General features: G+C 42.3%; 2 protein-coding genes across 2 annotated transcripts in view; one reads left to right on the forward strand and one right to left on the reverse strand.

Annotated features, from left to right (window-relative positions):
• Positions 1-1,074: 1,074 nt before the first annotated feature.
• The window catches only part of LOC101170385 (methionine aminopeptidase 2), a 100,342-nt gene continuing 83,311 nt past the window's right edge, over positions 1,075-18,105 (reverse strand). Inside the window, exon 8 of the mRNA XM_078941815.1 lies at positions 1,075-1,566. Within this exon, the coding sequence (XP_078797941.1) occupies positions 1,090-1,566 (477 nt within the window). The 3' untranslated portion in view covers positions 1,075-1,089. The remainder of the gene's footprint in view (positions 1,567-18,105) is intronic.
• LOC105357121 (uncharacterized) lies at positions 4,209-6,922 on the forward strand. Its single transcript, XM_078942300.1, has 4 exons — positions 4,209-4,335; positions 5,429-5,542; positions 5,629-5,994; positions 6,698-6,922. Exons 1-4 carry the CDS (start codon positions 4,209-4,211, stop codon positions 6,808-6,810), a joined length of 720 nt encoding a protein of 239 aa, XP_078798426.1. The 3' UTR covers positions 6,811-6,922.

Below are 18,105 nucleotides of genomic sequence, written 5' to 3' on the forward strand. Positions count from 1 at the left end.
TGCCCAAGAGGGGTGTTAAATGCAGTCTTCCATTCGTCCCCTTCTCTCATGCGAACCAGGTGATAAGCGTTTCGTAGATCTAATTTAGAGAATACCTGAGCTTCTTGAACGGAGTCTAAAGCGGAACTGATGAGAGGCAAAGAGTATTTATTTTTTAATATTGATCTGATTTAAGTCACAATAGTCAACGCAAGGACGCAGGCTCTTGTCTTTCTTCTGGACGAAGAAAAACCCAGCAGCGACGGGAGAAGAGGAGGGACGAATATGACCTGAGGCGAGAGATTCATTAATGTATTTCTCCATGGCGAGTTTCTCTGGGCCAGAAAGATTAAATAAATGGCCCTTAGGGAGACCGGCACCGATTAACAACTCGATGGAGCAGTCATAAGGTCGATGCGGGGGTAAAGCACCCGTCTTACTTTTGCTGAATACACCCTTGAGATCATGATAACAGGTGGGTACCTTGGAAAGATCGATTTCTTCCGTTATAGGATCGTGACCAGGAGATGCGGGTGAGTAGCTGACCACCCAGGCTGGCTGCTTTGACAGGATGATCCAGTGCTTCTATGGGGAGATTGAGTTTGGTCACCAGAAGACAGTCTATAAAGCTCTGTTCAGCTCCAAAGTCAATGAGAGCCCGACATTCATGGGTGCGAGATTGATGACTTAGCTTGACAGGAACATAAAGGAAATTTCTTTCCTGGTTAACAGTAAGAGAAGCCTCCCGCGGCCTGTCTTCTAACGGGGTTAGAGTTTAAACGTAGCGTGCACTGATGTACGTGGTGACCGGATTCTCCACAGTAAAAACAGGTATCTTCCTCCTTACGCCTGCGACGTTCCTCGGGAGTAAGCTTGGAGTGGCCAATCTGCATCGGTTCCTCCGAGGGGCGGCTGATGTTCCCTTGAGGGCGGAAGGAGGATGGTTCTGATGTGGGAGACTGAGATACAGAGTTAGTGGTGATCTTCTTTTCAGGACGAACTCGTTCAACCTGACGTTCTCGGAGCCGCACATCAGAACGTAAGGCTGCAGTGACGAGTTCTTCGAAAGTGCGTGCTTCTGGCTGCGAGCTTAGATGGTCTTTGATTTGATCATTTAGCGACTGGTATAAAAAAACCTTTAAGGGCAACGTCCGGCCAGCCAGCCTCTACCGGTAGGATGCGAAAGTCTATTAGATGTTCACTTACGGAGCGGCTGCGTTGTCTTAAGCCCAGAAGGCGGCGGGTAGCTTCCTCTGCTTTGCGGGGTTGGTCGAAGACCAGGCGAAACTCCCTGATGAATCGTTCGAAAGGCACTTGGATAATAGGGTTAGCCGATAAATAAGCCTGGGCCCATTGAAGGGCTTTACCACGTAAGGAGTTGACGATGAGAGTAATCTTACAGTGGTCTGCGTGGTAATACCGCGGGGCCTGCTGAAAGATTAACTGGCACTGTAGTAAAAAGCCACCACATGCGTTTACATTACCTTGGAAGGGCTCTGGTTGCAAACGAAAGTTCTCCTGAGTCCATAATGTGGTGGCTTGGTGGGGGCTCCCAGCTGCAGAGGCAGAGGAACTTGAGCCGGCGTTAGCCGTCGATTGGCTAGTTAGCTCAACCAGAGCTTAAGAGATGCTATCGAGGCGTCGAAATAGATCCTGCTGCGCAGATGCCATCTGGTGGAGCGTTTCAGCTTGACGGCAGAGGGCTGCGCCTTGATGCGTGAAGGCGAGGCGGAGTCCTTCCGGGTCAGCTGGGTGTGGTTGTTGGCCAGTTTGTTCTGTCATGTCGTCGTAGACGTGGCAGACCCAGTTGCTGAAACCCGGAAAAGAGCCCGCGACAAGGATTAGTTTGAAAGGGGTTTTATTTCTCCAGGGATTGAACAGAGTCTCTTGGAGAGCTTGAGTAGAATAATCTTCGGGTGAAGATCTGACGTCCCAGGAGCTGAGAGCGGTGAGGACTGGTGGAGTATAACCTGAGAGGTGCGGCGGCGGCTTGTGGATCCAGAGGAGCGAGGCGTGGACGCCGAGGACGGCGGAGCCAACTCGAGGACAGGTGGACGCCGAGGACGGCGGAGCCGACTTTGAGTGAGGAGTGAAGCTCTGGACGAGGAACCAGCGTGACCAATGGTAGGAGGACCTGAGGGTAGGTACAAAGCGAGGTGAGTAAAGTAACTTAGCTTGAGTAGCAAATGCTAAAAGGCCAGGCGTAAGCACCGGAGTGAATATAACAAACTGGCGCTGGATACTGGTGAGTAGAACCCTTAAGAAGGCAGGCAGGATGATGAGGAGATGCAGGACAGCCGGTTCCAATCAGCAGAGCAGGAGGGAGGGGGGAGGTGACTGACAGGCACCGTGACAGGGGCGGCCCAATGTTCAAAGGTGCCGGGTCACACATAGCAGTCTTACCTGGAAATGGAATGAAATGAAATGAAAAATCGAATTCCGCCGAAAAACACACCTCATCTTATTACACACTGATAATACATTTACATTCTTTCTTCTTGATGATCTTTTGTTTTGGGGGGTTATTACCCAAAAGTTTTATGGAAAAAATTATCTCATGGAATTGTACGGAGTCTTATGCCAAACAAAAAGATTGTGAATGCCAACTAAGAATGTGAAAATTAAGTATGTGAAAATAAATATTTTACTGCATGAGTTTGTCCGACTGAAAATAGCGAACGAGTTCGCCTTTCAGGAAGGCAGACTCTGCAGTATTTTGCTTCGGTTCCCCTCCCCTAGGGCAGGTAGTTAATTAACTCACCTGTTCAGCGTCCTATTTTGTCCCGGTGTGCAGCCATTCGTTCTCTTCCTTACTGCAGCACTGCATTCGTCGCCCCACCCTCCCCGGCTTCCACCTGTGGGCTCCGTTCGAGGTTATTACCCAAAAGTTTTATGGAAAAAATTATCTCATGGAATTGTACGGAGCCTTATGCCAAACGAAAAGATTGTGAATGCCAACTAAGAATGTGAAAATTAAGTATGTGAAAATAAATCCTTTACTGAATGAGTTGGTCTGACTGAAATGTAAATATTAACTGTTGTGGTGCATGTTCATAAGTCATCACCAATAAAAAAATAACAGCTCTCTGCTTACAAAGTATAAAAACGTCCTGTGGCTTCAGAAAGGTGTATTTTTATTTCAAATTAGTTTGTACTGCTTAGAAATGTCACTAGTCATTTATTAAAAATACATTAATAATAATGGATTCGATTTATTTGCGCTTTTCCAGACACTCAAAGCGCTTACATTGTGTCCATTATTCATTCACTCCTCATTGATGGTAAGCTACTGTTGTACCCACAGCTGCCCTGGGGCAGACTTACAGAGGGGTGGCTGCCAGTTCGCACCTACGGCCCTTCTGACCATCACCGGGATCATTCATACACATTCACACACCAGTGGAGCCACACTGGAGGCAAGGAGGGTGAAGTGTCTTGCCCAAGGACACAACAACAGTTGGCTGGAGGGAGCGGGGATCGAACCGCCGACCCTTCGATCATTATACGCCCCGACTGAGCCACTGTCACCCACATTATATATTAAACGTTTGTATTCCACCAGAGAACCACCATTTTGTGAAGCTGCTATGTAAGTAGGGCGGGGGGGGGGATCCGGAAAAAATCGGAAATCGAATTTAAAAAAAAGAAATTGGAGATATTTTTAGGCCATATCGCCCAGCCCTACTCCAGATATTTCAATATTTAGCCAAATTTTGTAATGGCTTTGTTTAATAAATTATTAGCCAAATTTTGGTAATAAAATATAAATTGATACCAAACAAAAAATATAAACCACTCAAAGTAAGTAAAAACGTATAAAATTAAATTACACCAGTTACCCTAAAATGTACTCAAAATGTCCCCTTTTGGCCTAATCTACACAAAGGTAAACAGTGGTTTTCAACCCAATTTACAAAATAAATGTCACAAAATAAAAGTTTCCCAATTATTACTACTCCTTAGTTAACAAAGTCACTGTATACAATGAACAACTGTGGAACATTAACAGTTTTACCTGTTTGAACCTTTTCTCGTGCGCGAGCGCGCTCACACACACACACACACACACAGTTTAGTTTACTCACGGTACCGGCACCTCAAAAACAAAAAGAAGAAAAAGTTGCAGGCCTTTTGCTTCTCTTGCAAAACATTGAGTGCGTTGAAATGATCCAGCCGGATCCAGGGAGAACAGAAAACACGACTGGTTCGCCTCAATGTGATCCATCGTGATGCACACTAGCTTAGCAGCCTCCGCTCCCGACTCCCGCGCCGTCCTCTCCGACCCAGAAAACGGCTCGCTGGCTTCCAGATCACCCGCAGTTCCTCGACTCAAAAGCCAAGATTTTCTTCCGAACTGTTAAGAATAGTTAGAAACAGAATATTTAGAAACTCTCTTTTTACTTTTTATTACACCAATGGTTCAAACTTAATTCATTACACATGTATTATCATCTCAAAATTATATTACATTTGAAGACGGCACAACCAAAACCATTTTTCTCATAACATTCCTCCAGGATACTCCCTTTTTCATCTTTGTGTGTGCTGGTGCCTGTGCTCTGGTAAATGTCCGTGAGAACCTCAGAGAGATCTGACACTTGAAACTTCCTGACCTTCGAGCATCTCCCTGCAACAACCTGTGGGCGTGATTTTCACACCATTGTCCAGTGTATGATCCTCTGAATATGCAAATGCAGGGTTCTTATACCAAGCCATCTCCCTGCCTCCAGTTGTTCAGACTTTGAATGCAGCAGCCTGTTCATCTGTCTGTAACCCTTCGTAAAATTTGATTTGTGCTTCTTGTACGGAGTAAACTTCCACAAAAGATACGTTTTGTCTCTGAGTCATTATTCATTCATTTCTGTGTGCAGGAAACGGAAAGGTTACGAACCTAACCTTTTTTCCTCTACAGTCCTGTTTAGAAAATCAGTTTCCTCACAGGAGTGATTTTTTGGACATAAATACTGTTTGACAAATATTTTTATTAAAGACCCACTCCAAATTATTCTAAAAGCGTTCCTAGTGAGTTTTAATTTTAATTACGCAAAAACCTGTGTGGTTTTCTGGGACATCTTTTCTGCAGAGCGGCAGGAGTTCATTAGAAATTCCCCTCTAAGTTGGGGACGGGACCCCTCTCCGTTTACACGCTCTCCTGCTACCTTACAGTCCTTCCAATCTAACATTAGCGGTGCAACAAAATGGCAGTAATGTCAGATCTATCCATCCGTCCAGTTCTGATCCAGATTCCAGCTCAGAAGAGGAGAACAAAGACGTTCATGGATCTGTTAGTCTGCAGCTGGATGATCAGAAATGGGCGGAGCATGGAGACTGTACCCCGCCCAGTGAATTTTCTGCATCATAAATACGATCTTAAAAAAAATAACACTGGTCTAATTGCATTTTCTTTCAGTTTACTCATTTGTTTGTTTTTGTTCTTTGTGGGTCCCAGGCTTAGACGCAATCTCGTCGGAGATCAGATCATCCGCCTCAAAGAAGACTTCTTCTAAAACAGCTCAAGTGAAAAAACGCAAAGATGACGACTATCAACCCAAACTTACACCCGGTTAGCACTTTTTTTTCCACGACTCCATAAAAAACGGTTCTCTTGGTTTTCATAAGTGTAACAGCTCTTTGCTTTTCCACATCCAGAAAGTGATTTCAGTGAGCCATCTGAGAGTGAGTATGAAGAATTCACAGTCAAGAAACCCACAAAGACCAAAAAGAAGGACAAAGTCTCCACCAAAGACAGAATCAAACCAGATCCCACTTCTGAAAAAGACAAACAACCGTTGAAACCATCAAAGACGAAGCCTGAAGCAGCAGGTTGGTTTCAACAGCTGACGCTTTCCATCCTCTTGACTTTTGTTACTAAGACTTTAAAAAATATTTTAGCTGCTTCCAAACCGGTAAAAAGTCTTCCAACATCCAAACCGACACCCACCAGACCCCCTTCCACAAAGCCTTCATCCTTTCTGAGCCCAGCAGTGGGGAGAGTACCCAAGTGGAACCCACCAGGTCCAGCTTCAGTGAGAATCAATACATTTACTTTTTCGGTTATTTAAACTGCTGTAATCAGATTGAAGGCTAATATTTATATTTATGTTATATTCCAACTCATATTGGTAAAAGCGCCTCATCGTCACACAGTCCACTGGTGAAGTCACCCAGCCAGGGGCTGCAACTTGGACTGTCCCGCCTAGTCCGAGTCAACTGCTCCATCCCAGCGTTGCAAGTCACTAACCCAGGGGTCGGCAACCCAAAATGTTGAAAGAACCAAATTGGATGAAAAAAACAAAAATGTCTAGAGCCGTATATATTAAAAGCCCTATTTAAGCCTTATAATGAAGGCAACACATGCGATATGTATCTATATTATCTATATATTATCCTAATATCAAAATAACTAAGTTGCTAAAAATACATAATAAGCATTAACGATTAAATGTTTATTTGCCCTGCAGTGCATTCTGCGGAGAACGACGCGTCACGTGACTGCTCTATTGTGCAAGTTTAACTTTGTTACAATTTCAATGAATTATGCTTCATTGCTTTGATAAAATTAAAGAAATGTAATAAAGAAATCTGATTTTTTTATCTCGTTTTTATTTTGAGGATTCGAACACAAAAACAATCAAATGGAACGTGCGTGCCCCACGACAGTCAGGATTACCTTTCCCAGCTCGGATTATTTGCCTACTGAATATATTTTCCCAAAGAGCTTGGATCGTCCGGTACAGTCCACTGGTGAAGTCACCCAGCCAGGGGCTGCGACTTGGACTGTCCCGCCTAGTCCGAGTCAAACCGCTCCATCCCAGCATTGCGAGTCACTAACCCATTAGGGGCCAGCGCCTCATGTGGACCAGGGACGGCCATTTTCTCTTAACACAATTTTTAGAGAACATTCTAAAAATCGTTTTTGTCTTCCGGTTATTTATGACACAAGTCTCCAACTTGAACTAAAATTGAAGAGCTTCAGGGAGGGGCTGCTAGGTCGTCCACACAGTCCGGTCCTCAGGAGTTCATCCTCTATTCTTTGTGTGAATCAAACAAAACTAAAATCTGTTTCTCTTTTAATACAAATGTGTTTGCCTGTAATTTTCATATCCTTATAAATTCTTCTGTTTTTCTTTGTACTTATTGTTCAGCAAACTTTGTATATTATGTACATACATCTCAAATAAAATTGGAAAAAAAGGAGTTGTTTGGAATGTCATTTAATGCAAATACCAGGAAGTAAAAAAACAAAGTAAAATTAAAGTGTTTTCTTTGAGAACAACTGGATACTAAAATGTTTTTTAAACTGCTTTCAGTATGAAATATATACAGTTAAGCTCCAAAAACAGCAAAGTGTTCATTATGATATTTGTGAGTAGAATAGCGAAAACAATTTACATTTTGACATATAAAGCTGGTGTTGCTGCCTGAAAGTCAGACTGAAATCCGTGCATACCCTCAGAACGTTTCCAAAACAGATTGGAGATCCGTTTCCTTGGAATGCTGCTCGTGCATCCCAAATATACCATGACAGAAGGTAAATAAATAAGAATATATCCTGAATAATAGACAAAAACAATGCATTCATCCCTTCATGCCTATAAATATGCATCAAAAATAAATGCACATTCTTTGGCTCCAAAATTACCCACATTTAGCATCAACATGAAAGCAAAAACATGAAAGGGAGGTTTTTTTCGTGGCGTATCCTGCCTTTGCCCAAAAGCAGCTGAGATAGGCTCCAGCAACGATGTGGCCCTGAAAAGGATTCAGTTGGTTCTGAAGATGGACAGACACTAAATTGATAAAAGCTTTCGACATTTTGTCGAAAACCTTAAATGTTTTGAAATTTTTCAAAGTAAGTTTATAAAAGCATTTTTTATAGCTAAAGCAGAAATAAAGCATTAGAAGAATGTTCTGTGTAATGATGACATCTTTGACTTTGTTTTATGTTTAAGTGTGACGTTACAAACGGATAAAAGGATGTACCAGTAAGTAAAACAACTGTCATGTAGTAATAAATCCAAATTAGTTTCAAAACTGATAAAGACTATTTTTTTTGGACCTGGTGGTGCTTTAAATAGTGCAGTGGGAGTGACTGGTTCAATTCCCGACTCGTTAACAAACCGTCGCTATAAAAGCTGACTCTGCGTGAAGATCTTTCATGGACCAGAGTCCCTGCTCTGATGCAGATAGAGTAGTGTGGTGGCAGTGTCTCTGTGCTTCCAGTGAGAACGTGCTGGTTCAATTCCCAGTTAGAATAAGGGTCCTTAGGAAGTAGATGTCTGTGTCTTTAAACCTGATTGTTGATTTTTGAAACATGTGGAGCGTGTTCAGCTCAAAGGAACAAAGCAACACAGTTCTGCTGTAGACAGATTAGCACAGGGGTAGTGTCTCTGTCCTTGAAGCAGGAGAGCGCAGGTTCAAGTCCTGGCTAGTTGCATCACAACTCATGCTTGGGGTGAGGAAGAGTCAGGGATGCTGGGAAGGGGGGTGGCTTCATCTTTGACAATCAAGGAGATCAACAATCAATGACTTCTGTGCTATATAGGTGATGGAGGTTGATACTAGAGCTATGTTAACTGGTAGTGAGACAGGTACCTAGAAGACTAGAACCGACAGGCGGTCTAAACCAACTAGACTGTGTACTATTAATGGGGGGTGTAGATTTTTCTAATACCTAGAAAGCAGCAACTAGATCATGATAGTACCTTCACGCTAAAAACACTAACACTACATTATGGTACTGATACTTTCTAAATCTTGTCCATCTAACTCTAAAAGTTGGTGCTTGTATTATTAATTATTTGTAGAAACTAACTAAACAAACTAAACAAACTAACAGAAACTAAATGTTAATATATTAAAACTAGAGATTGTTGCTAATTAAACTTAAACTAATTATTAAATTAATAGTCTAATTATAAATTAAATAAAAGTTTTACTTACCTACACCACCCCATAGCCTGCTGCCACCTCCAGGTGTTACTCTACCTGTATTGCATCTACGGTACACAGACCCTCCACACATCCAAGCTGCATTCTGAATCTATCTAAATGCACATCTTCTTCTGGGATCCTCTTCTCCTGGTCCTCCTTCCTCAGGGTGGGGTGGGGTGGTGGGGCAAAGATGAAGCCCCCTTCCCTGCCGTCCTGACTCCTCCTAGCCGCAGCTTGAATTGTGAGGGGACTGAACACCTCGATGTCCCTGACTTGGACTTGAACCTGCACTCTCCCGCTTCAAGGACAGAAACACTCCCACTGTGCTAATCTGTCTACAGCAGAACTGTGTTGCTTTGTTCCTTTGAGCTGATGACTGTCAAGGAGCGGCAAAAACCGACAACAAAAAAACTGAGACGGGGAATTGAACCAGCGCTTCTCTGCTTTGGAGATCAAGTCACTTCCATCGCACTATTCTGGACATCAGGCAGCACTTTGTCGATCACCATTTTTCCTCCATCTGGTGCTTTCTGGGATTTGAACCAGCATCTTCTTGCTCTACTGTCTCCATAGCAGCAGCTCTGGTTCCTTTCATCTCCATCAGTGGAACTTTGAAGCTGAAGTTTGATTGACAGTTGACGACCTCACATCACCAGTTGCTGCTGCTTCACCGGAAGTGTTTTGTTTGTTTTTTTCCTTGGTTCACATCCTGAAAGTGGATCACGGGTGGATGGAGGCTTTGGTGAAGCGTGTGATAGAAACTCGTGTGTTTATTACTTTGTTCTTTTTCTCCAAGCAGGAACTCTTTCTTTTGCTGATGATGCAGCCATATTACTTTTTTGATGGGATTAAAATCTTCATACGCCGTCATTAAAATCTCCGACTCCGTCTCACTAAAGTATGGCGCTCTCTATTTAATTAGATTTTTTTTCTGTTAACCGGGTACGGTGCAGGTTTCTCATTTTATCATGTTCTTTTTGTGTTACTTTACATCCTGTTGGGGGGAAGGTGCTAATGAGAATGCGCACTGAGACTGCTGTGAGCTCTGGCCGAGGGGGAAAAACACAGAAGAAACTCTAGACAGCATTGTGAATTTTTGTTTTCTGTTAACCAAGATTAAAAGAGATTGACTCAGCATCCAAGCGTGGTTTTTTATTCACTGGAACACAAGGCAGAGCAGAAAACTCCACCCAGTTACAGCAGCACCGCACCGCAGTGCAGTTACCAACCTGCTAACAGGTTCTGGGCCCAGGAGACGCCTGAGACTATAAAGTGTGTTTTCCACTTTTGTGAGGAAGTTGACACCATGAGCAGACGAACAGCTGATACAAGTCCCGGCTTCTGTTAGAGGGAGATGAGAAGAACTATGTCCTATGGGAAACCAAGTTGTTGGGTCACCTTCGACTACAAGGATTGAAAGACGCCATTCTGAATGCGCCTGACCCTGATGATGACGATGAGGATCCAGCTAAAAATGCGGAGGCATGAGCTGAACTGATCCAGTTTCTGGATCAAATCAAATCAAATCAAATCAAACTTTATTTATAAAATAGCGCTTATCATGCATTTTGTGCAGCTCGAAGCGCTTTAACATTAAAAACAAAAAACACACAACATTACAGTAAAAACCCAACCCACCCTTCACCCTTCCCACTCGCCTCCATTAAAACACATGACCCATGACAATGAATATTGACTATGCAAGTTTGAATAAATAAATAAATAAGCAAACAAACAAGTATGGCTTGGCTCTGCTGTGAGGAAACGGTATTTGGGAATCTCTTCATACCAGGAGCCAGCCCGGCCACGGGAGCATCGCCACAGCGCAAACCCAGACCGGGACAACACCGGGGTCCCCTTCACAGCCGTGAAGCTGCAAAATTAAACCCCAGCCGCCCCAGCAAGGGCAAGAACTGCAGCAACAGCCACCGGGCAAGCCGGCAACCCTGGCAGAAAAGATCCCCACAAGAAACACTGGGGCTAAAATCATGATAAGATTCTAAAATTATAAGATTTATAAAATAAAAAAGAACAAAAAAGAAAACATAAAACTGAGAATAAGATGCATAAAATGAAATTAAATACATAAAATAGCCTATAATAAAACTAATAGAATAAATTAGCAGTTAAAATCAACTAAAAGCTAAATTAAAAAGGTGGGTCTTGAGCCTCTTCTTAAAAACCTCTACAGTCTCTGCGGCCCTGAGGCTCTCCGGCAGGCCGTTCCACAGGCGAGGACCATAATGGCAGAATGAAGCCTCACCATAAGTTTTGGTCCTCACCTCAGGAACAACTAAGAGGCCAGCACCGGAGGACCTCAGGGTCCGCGAGGGCTCATATTTTAAAAGAATATCATTCAAATAAGAAGGCCCAAGACCATAAAAACATTTATAAACCATTAAAAGAACTTTAAAATCATCCTGAAACGCACAGGGAGTGTAAAGTGTTCCCAGCCCCTGGTCCTCGTCAGAACTCGTGCCGCTGAGTTCTGCAATAGCTGTAGATTTGAAATAGACTTTTTGGTAAGAGCAGGGCATTACAATAATCTAAACGACTGAAAATAAAAGCATGCATTAGCACCTCTGTGCTGGCAAGAGAGAGGAACGGGCGACTTTTTGAGATGATAAAATCCTGTCTTAACGACATTTTTAATGTGTGGGATAAAATTTAGCTCAGAGTCAAAAAGTGTGCCCAGGTTTCTCAAACATTGAGATGGTTTAAAATTAGAAAGATGTGGTAAAATCATCTCTCTCTTGTCTTCAGAATCTATGATTAAAAATTCTGTTTTGTCCTGGTTGAGCTGTAAGAAGTTTTCTGCCATCCATGACTTAATATCTAAAATACAATTTAAAAGAGTGTTAATAGGTTCAAGGTCATCAGGAGACACGGTGATGTAGAGCTGTGTATCATCAGCATAGCTGTGAAAGTCAACGCCATGTCTCCTGATGACCCCCCCAAGAGGCATATATATAATATATGCCTCTAGTTTTTAATACATATATAAATTAAAAAGTATTGGCCCTAAAATTGACCCCTGGGGAACCCCACAATTTATTTCATGGATTCTTGAAGAGCACGTATCCATACTTACATAAAAGTGTCGATCTGTAAGGTAAGAGTAATTAATAAAATCTGGTGATCTACTGTATCAAAAGCGGCACTGAGATCCAGCAGCACCAGAACAGAAAGTTTCTGTGAGTCATAGTTTAATCTAAGATCATTAACTATCTTTCAAAGAGCCGTCTCTGTACTGTGGTTTGTCCTAAAACCAGACTGATATTTTTCTAAAATTTTTTGGGCATTTAAAAACTCATGCAGTTGAGTAGCGACACTTTTTTCTATAACGTTACTTAAAAATGGTAAGTTGGATACGGGTCTATAGTTATCCAGATTTTTTGGATCTAAGTGACTCTTCTTCAGAAGGGGCCTCACCACCGCCGTCTTACAGGCAGAGGGGAAGACCCCCGTCTGAAGAGAGCAGTTTACTATATTTAAAAGCTCTGACTCAAAGAATCCATAAAATGTTTTAAAAAGTGAAGTGGGAATGGGATCTAAAAGGCAGGATGTAGTGTTTACTTGAGATACAACTCGACCAAGCATCTCTGCATCAACCAGGACAAAACTCCCCAGTGTTTCTTCTGGTAAAAACAATGCTGGTGGTCTGTTAAGATCCGTGTACTGCATGGATGAAATGTTTGATCTTATAGCATTGATTTTACCCATGAAGTGGTCTGCGAAGTCCTCACAAGCAGCATCAGATGATGGCATGGAGGACTTGTTGAAGTCTTTGTTTATTAAAATATCAATTGTTTTAAAAAGAAATTTGGGGTTGTTTTTATTTTCTGAAATGATTTTTGAAAAATAAGAGGTTCTGGCCCGTTTAACTGAGTTATTGTAGATTTTGAGTTGTTCTTTTAAAATGTCTTTGTGAATTATTAATTTCGTCTTCCTGTATTTCCTCTCTGCTCTCCTGCAGTTCTGCTTCAGACCCTTAATGTCGTCAGTCTTCCATGGCATTTTAGGAGTGGCTCTTAATGTTTTTGTTTTGAGTGGAGCCACTGCATCTATGGAAGACCGAAGTCTGTTATTAAAATGATCAACAATAAAATCACAGGGTGCAGGTAAAATCTGAGCAGGAGTTTGCTTAAAAACATCAATAAAACTTGCAGCCACTTCAGGAGTTAAATACCGTTTCCTCACAGTTCCCACTGATGCTTCTTGCTGGATTTCACAGGTGACATTAAAACACACAATAATGGTCTGATATGGCCAAGTCAACAACAGAGGACACACCAGCAGACAGGCCGTAGGTAATGACCAGGTCCAGGGTGTGTCCTCTGTAGTGAGTTGGCTGTGTGACATGCTGCTGAAAATCCATGCTGTTTAGAAGATTTAAAAACTCATAGGCATAGATATCATCATGATTATCAACATGCAAATTAAAATCACCAGTAATTAAAATCCTATTGTACCTAATATGAAGAGATGATAAAAATTCAGAAAAGTCTTCGATAAAACAGGAAGGAGGGGTTGGTGGTCTGTTTACTGTGACAGTTAAAACAGGTGGGTCTCCAAAAAGAAAAGCATGATGCTCAAATGAACAATATTTACTAAATAAAACATTTTCAGATGATATTGTTTTAAGAGCAATCAATGCTGTACCTCCACCTTTCTTTCCCCCCCTGATTGAAAATAAAAAGTTAAAATTAGGTGGAGAAGCCTCAGTGAGAATAGCTGGTGCATCAGTGCCAAGCCAGGTTTCAGTTAAAAACAAACAGGTTAAATCAGGGTCTAAAATCAGATCATTAATGATAAAAGACTTATTTAAAAGTGATCTGACATTTAAAAGAGCCATTTTCATGGTTGTGGGTACAATCTGATGTGTGCATGTCATGGGTTTTGTGACTGATGTGTGAATTGGTCGGAGACATCTAACATGCGAGGCACGTGGATATAAATGCAAATGATTTGAATGTCTATTGGTGATGCGATCTGGTATGTGATGCTGTATGGCAGAGAATTAGAATGATGTATCAGGGGTGTGGGTGACCTGGTTCAACCGTCAGCTGGGAATGGTTTTGAAAGAACGGAGGGGGAAATCAATGTTCATGCTGAGAAGACGGGAACCACTATTGTTAGGGTAAACCGTCTGATTTGAAGAGGCATGGTCTATTGTAAAAAGTTGTGAAATTATGAACGTATGATATGCTTTGGAATGACAATATGTTTTTAACCAAATGTGAAGCTGACGGACTAGTGAGAACATGATGTCATGATGACAAGAGCCTGCCGCTGGTGATGCGTGAGGCAGCAGATGACGGCCGCAAGGCGCTACAGATCCTGAGAAAAACCTACCAAAATAAAGGAAAGCCTCATATCATCAGTCTTTATACTGAACTGACTTCACTAAAAAAGCCGGACAATGAAAGCGTGACAGAATATATAATCGGCGCTGAGACAGCGATCACTGCCTTGAGAAACGCCGGTGAAACCCTGAGCGATGGTCTGCTGGTTGCCATGGTCCTGAAGGGGCCACCTGAGTCAGTCCAACCATTTGCAATCCACGTGACACAACAGGATGAGACCATGTCTTTTACAAAGTTTAAAACAAAGCTACGGAGCTGTGAAGACACTGAAAACATGCGCCCGACCGCAGCAGGTGACAACGTGATGAATGCCCGCGTGCACCAGAGGGAGACCTGCCAGCCCAGGTGAGCGAGGAGCAGAGAAGGCGACAAAAGACTTTGTATGCTTCAGATGCGGCCTGTAGGGACACCTGGCCAGAACCTGCCAGCGCAAACTGTGGTGCAGCTTGTGCAAAAGCAGCACGCACCAGGACAGCACCTGCAGACGCAGACAGCGCAGACAGAGTCTGCAGCGAGACGATAAACCAGGAGAAGGAGTTCGCTTTCCGAGTGAGCGAGGGAGCAGACATTAGATCAGGGGTCGGGAACCTATGGCTCGCGAGCCATATATGGCTCTTTTGATGGTCACATGTGGCTCGCAGACAAATCTTTAATTATAGTTTTTTTTTTCATTAGACCAGTCCTTCTCGGGGGCGATGCGATGCCAGAGGCGCGCAGTAGTAGCAGTGCTTAGAGAGAGAAATCTGCGCCAGCGCTATCAGTTACTATTATCTATAATTTCACAGAGTTTGTACCAGCCGGAAACCTTTGAATTGACGTGCCTAAAACTGCGCGCTCCCGTCTCTGAGAAAGAGCGCGCAGATGCGGGGACGGGATGTGTGAGGGAGAAAGCAGAGGGTGGGGCTGAGGTGTTGTGGGGACAGGCAGCAGGTGAATCGCGCAGGGATTGTAAAAACCTAAAACCCAATGCCCGTCACTCACTGCAGCGTGTGAGTGTGTGTTTGGCTCCCCGTCTGCATGTGAGCAGTCTTTGTCACATCTACAGAACATTCAGACCTACGATCACGTTTAAAGTCTCAACGCCTGAACGAAGCAGAAACTCACCACGTATCAACCAGACTAGACCATCAGCAAAACTACCACGAGAAATACTCATCATTTATCAGCAACAGAATAACAATGTTATTAAAAAGAATCCACTGACTTATTGTACTTTAAAAATGTTGAAATTAAATCAAATGCACACATTCATTTGTATATTTAGTTTTAAACAAATTGTCGCGGACTGAGTTGGATGGCTGTTGGGCCGCGTTAAAAGTTCTGGAGTTCATTGAACGCGTCAAGCAGAGATCTGATTGGCTCTCAGTTCTGTCGCTCAGGTGGTTGTTAGGTAGTTTGGACCAATGGGGTTCAGCTATGGGCCGAATAAGGGAAATGGGAGGGCTGCAGCGGTAGCAGGGGAATATAAAGTTGGGAGAAGCGCTCTCGTGTCGGCGGGAGAGATTCAGGAGTTGCTGAATTAATTGAAGGGCGTTTGTTGCGGTCTGCAGTAATCCGAATAAAGAACTTTAAAAGAGGTTAAGTCTCCGTGCCTCAGTGTGGGGAAAGGACACTACATTATTGTATGGCTCTTTCGAAATTACATTTCAAAATATGTGGCATTTATGGCTCTCTTGGCCAAAAAGGTTCCCGACCCCTGCATTAGATGGTCGACTGTGGAGCAACTTCACATATCATCACTGATCACAGGAAGTTCAGACATTTTGATGAGAACTTCCAGGCTGGACCACACTGTGTGGTGTGACCCCACCCTTGCATTGACGTGTTCTCCCTACCACGACAAAGGTGGATAAAGGTGGAAAGATTTCATGTAATCCATGGACACCAGTGAAGATCACAAATCATTGAAGAAAAAAGGTTCAGAGCACTGTCTAGTGGGTATAGATCAGTGTTTTTCAACCTCTTTTGACCCACGGCACACTTTAACCTTGACAAAAATCCCGCGGCACACCAGCATCCCCAAAAAAAAAGCAGAAACTCATAGTCTGTTTTGATTTACACCCCCCCCCCCCCCCCTCGGCAATCTGACGTGCATATTTGTTATAATTGTGACAGAAAAAGCAGGAAGTTGCAGATGTTTCTTCTAAAAGATGTAATAAAAGTTAAGTTACATACAAACTGTATGTTCGTTGTGGTTTCAAGACTCATTGTACGCTGAGGCGCTGTCCAATGCATCATGGGAGATGTAGTGTGAAAACTGCCACAAAAGGGCAGAAAGACTAGCGTCTCGGAGCTTCATTGTTTTGTTCACTTGTTCCACGGTCTGATACCGGATTCTGTGGAAAGCTACAACCCTAAAAACGAGCTTTAGCTGGTATTTTTGTTGGAACTTAGTGAGTTATGAGCTAAATTGGAACAAGGAAGTGAAGACTTTAACCACTTCTGATTGGTCAAACTGATGACATGTGATTAAGCCTTCAACAATGATTGGTGGAGTCGTGGAGACAGTAAAAGCTGCGGGACTTTTCAGAAAACAGTTATAGCTGCAGCAAAATCGCGGTACCGTCATTCTTATTAAAATGTCTTTAATAGAATCAAATAAACACAAAGAAAAAGTATTTTAAGATCTTTCATATTCCTAACTACTCAGTGTTTTATCAGGACCTGTTTGGATGAACAAAGAGCTGATTTCCTGGAGATGGGAAATGTTTTTAGATCAATTAATTAGGGCAATTTTCCACGGCACACTTGACCATCTCCCACGGCACACTAGTGTGCCGCGGCACACTGGTTGAAAAACACTGCTCTAGATGACCCAACTCCCAATGCTAAAGTGCCTAGGATAGCACAAGGGATACAGTTACCTGAGATGACATCTTCAGTGATGTCAGGAACATCTTGGGATGTGGACGCTGCACCACCTCCAATAATTTTGGAGAGCAGAAGAAACTGTTGGCTGGGAAGAAAACTGTGCAAAACATCCTCATTATGTAAAACCAAAACTGCAAAATACAAATAAGAAATAAATGTACCCATTTATAAATAATAAATGTGAACAATAATTTGAGTATAAATGGAAATATACGCATTTATACACTTCTTTATTATTATTTTGTATGTTCATAATTTTAAAATTAGTACATTTATTTTGTTCGTCATTTATAAATGAGAAAATGTATTTCCTGTTTCTATTTGGCAGTTTTGATTCTCCATATTTCATGCTAATGCAAGATTTTAAGACACACTCATCATTGAAAAAGTCAGACTACCTGACTGTCTATAACAGATAAACAGCAGTTTTTATACTGACATAAACCGGAAAAGGCAGATCGCACTAAATATGTGTTAGCAAAACATTTAAACATTAAGATAACGTGAGTTAAAACATTTATCAGCCACCGTCATTATTTACTTTTCTCTGCTCTCCGCCGTTTTTGAAGTTCATGTCTGACCTCATCTTGGAAACTTGGGTATCAGAATTATTTTCTAGTTTTCCATTGGAAATTACGACAAACGGGATCGTTTTGTGCAATCTTCACCTCGGATTGATTAGTATTTTACGTAAATAACTATTATTAAATCCTAGTATGTCAGTGGTGCCTTTCGCCTTAAACCTTCAGTCACGTGGTTTCCAAATAGAATTTATCAATCTTAATTGTTAAAACTTTACTTAAACGTCTCAATAATCTAAACCAGTTCCTGAAAAAGACAAACAAAATACTAGATCCGCTGTAAGAATGAAAAACTAGAACCTTCAAGAAAACTATTTGGGACAGTTTCTACCCCGCCTTAACTTTAATACAGTACTTTAACACAAAATAAAAAT

Source organism: Oryzias latipes, chromosome 23 (assembly GCF_053564925.1).
Source record: "Oryzias latipes strain Hd-rR chromosome 23, Olatipes_Hd-rR_3.1".
NCBI classification, from domain to species: domain Eukaryota; kingdom Metazoa; phylum Chordata; class Actinopteri; order Beloniformes; family Adrianichthyidae; genus Oryzias; species Oryzias latipes.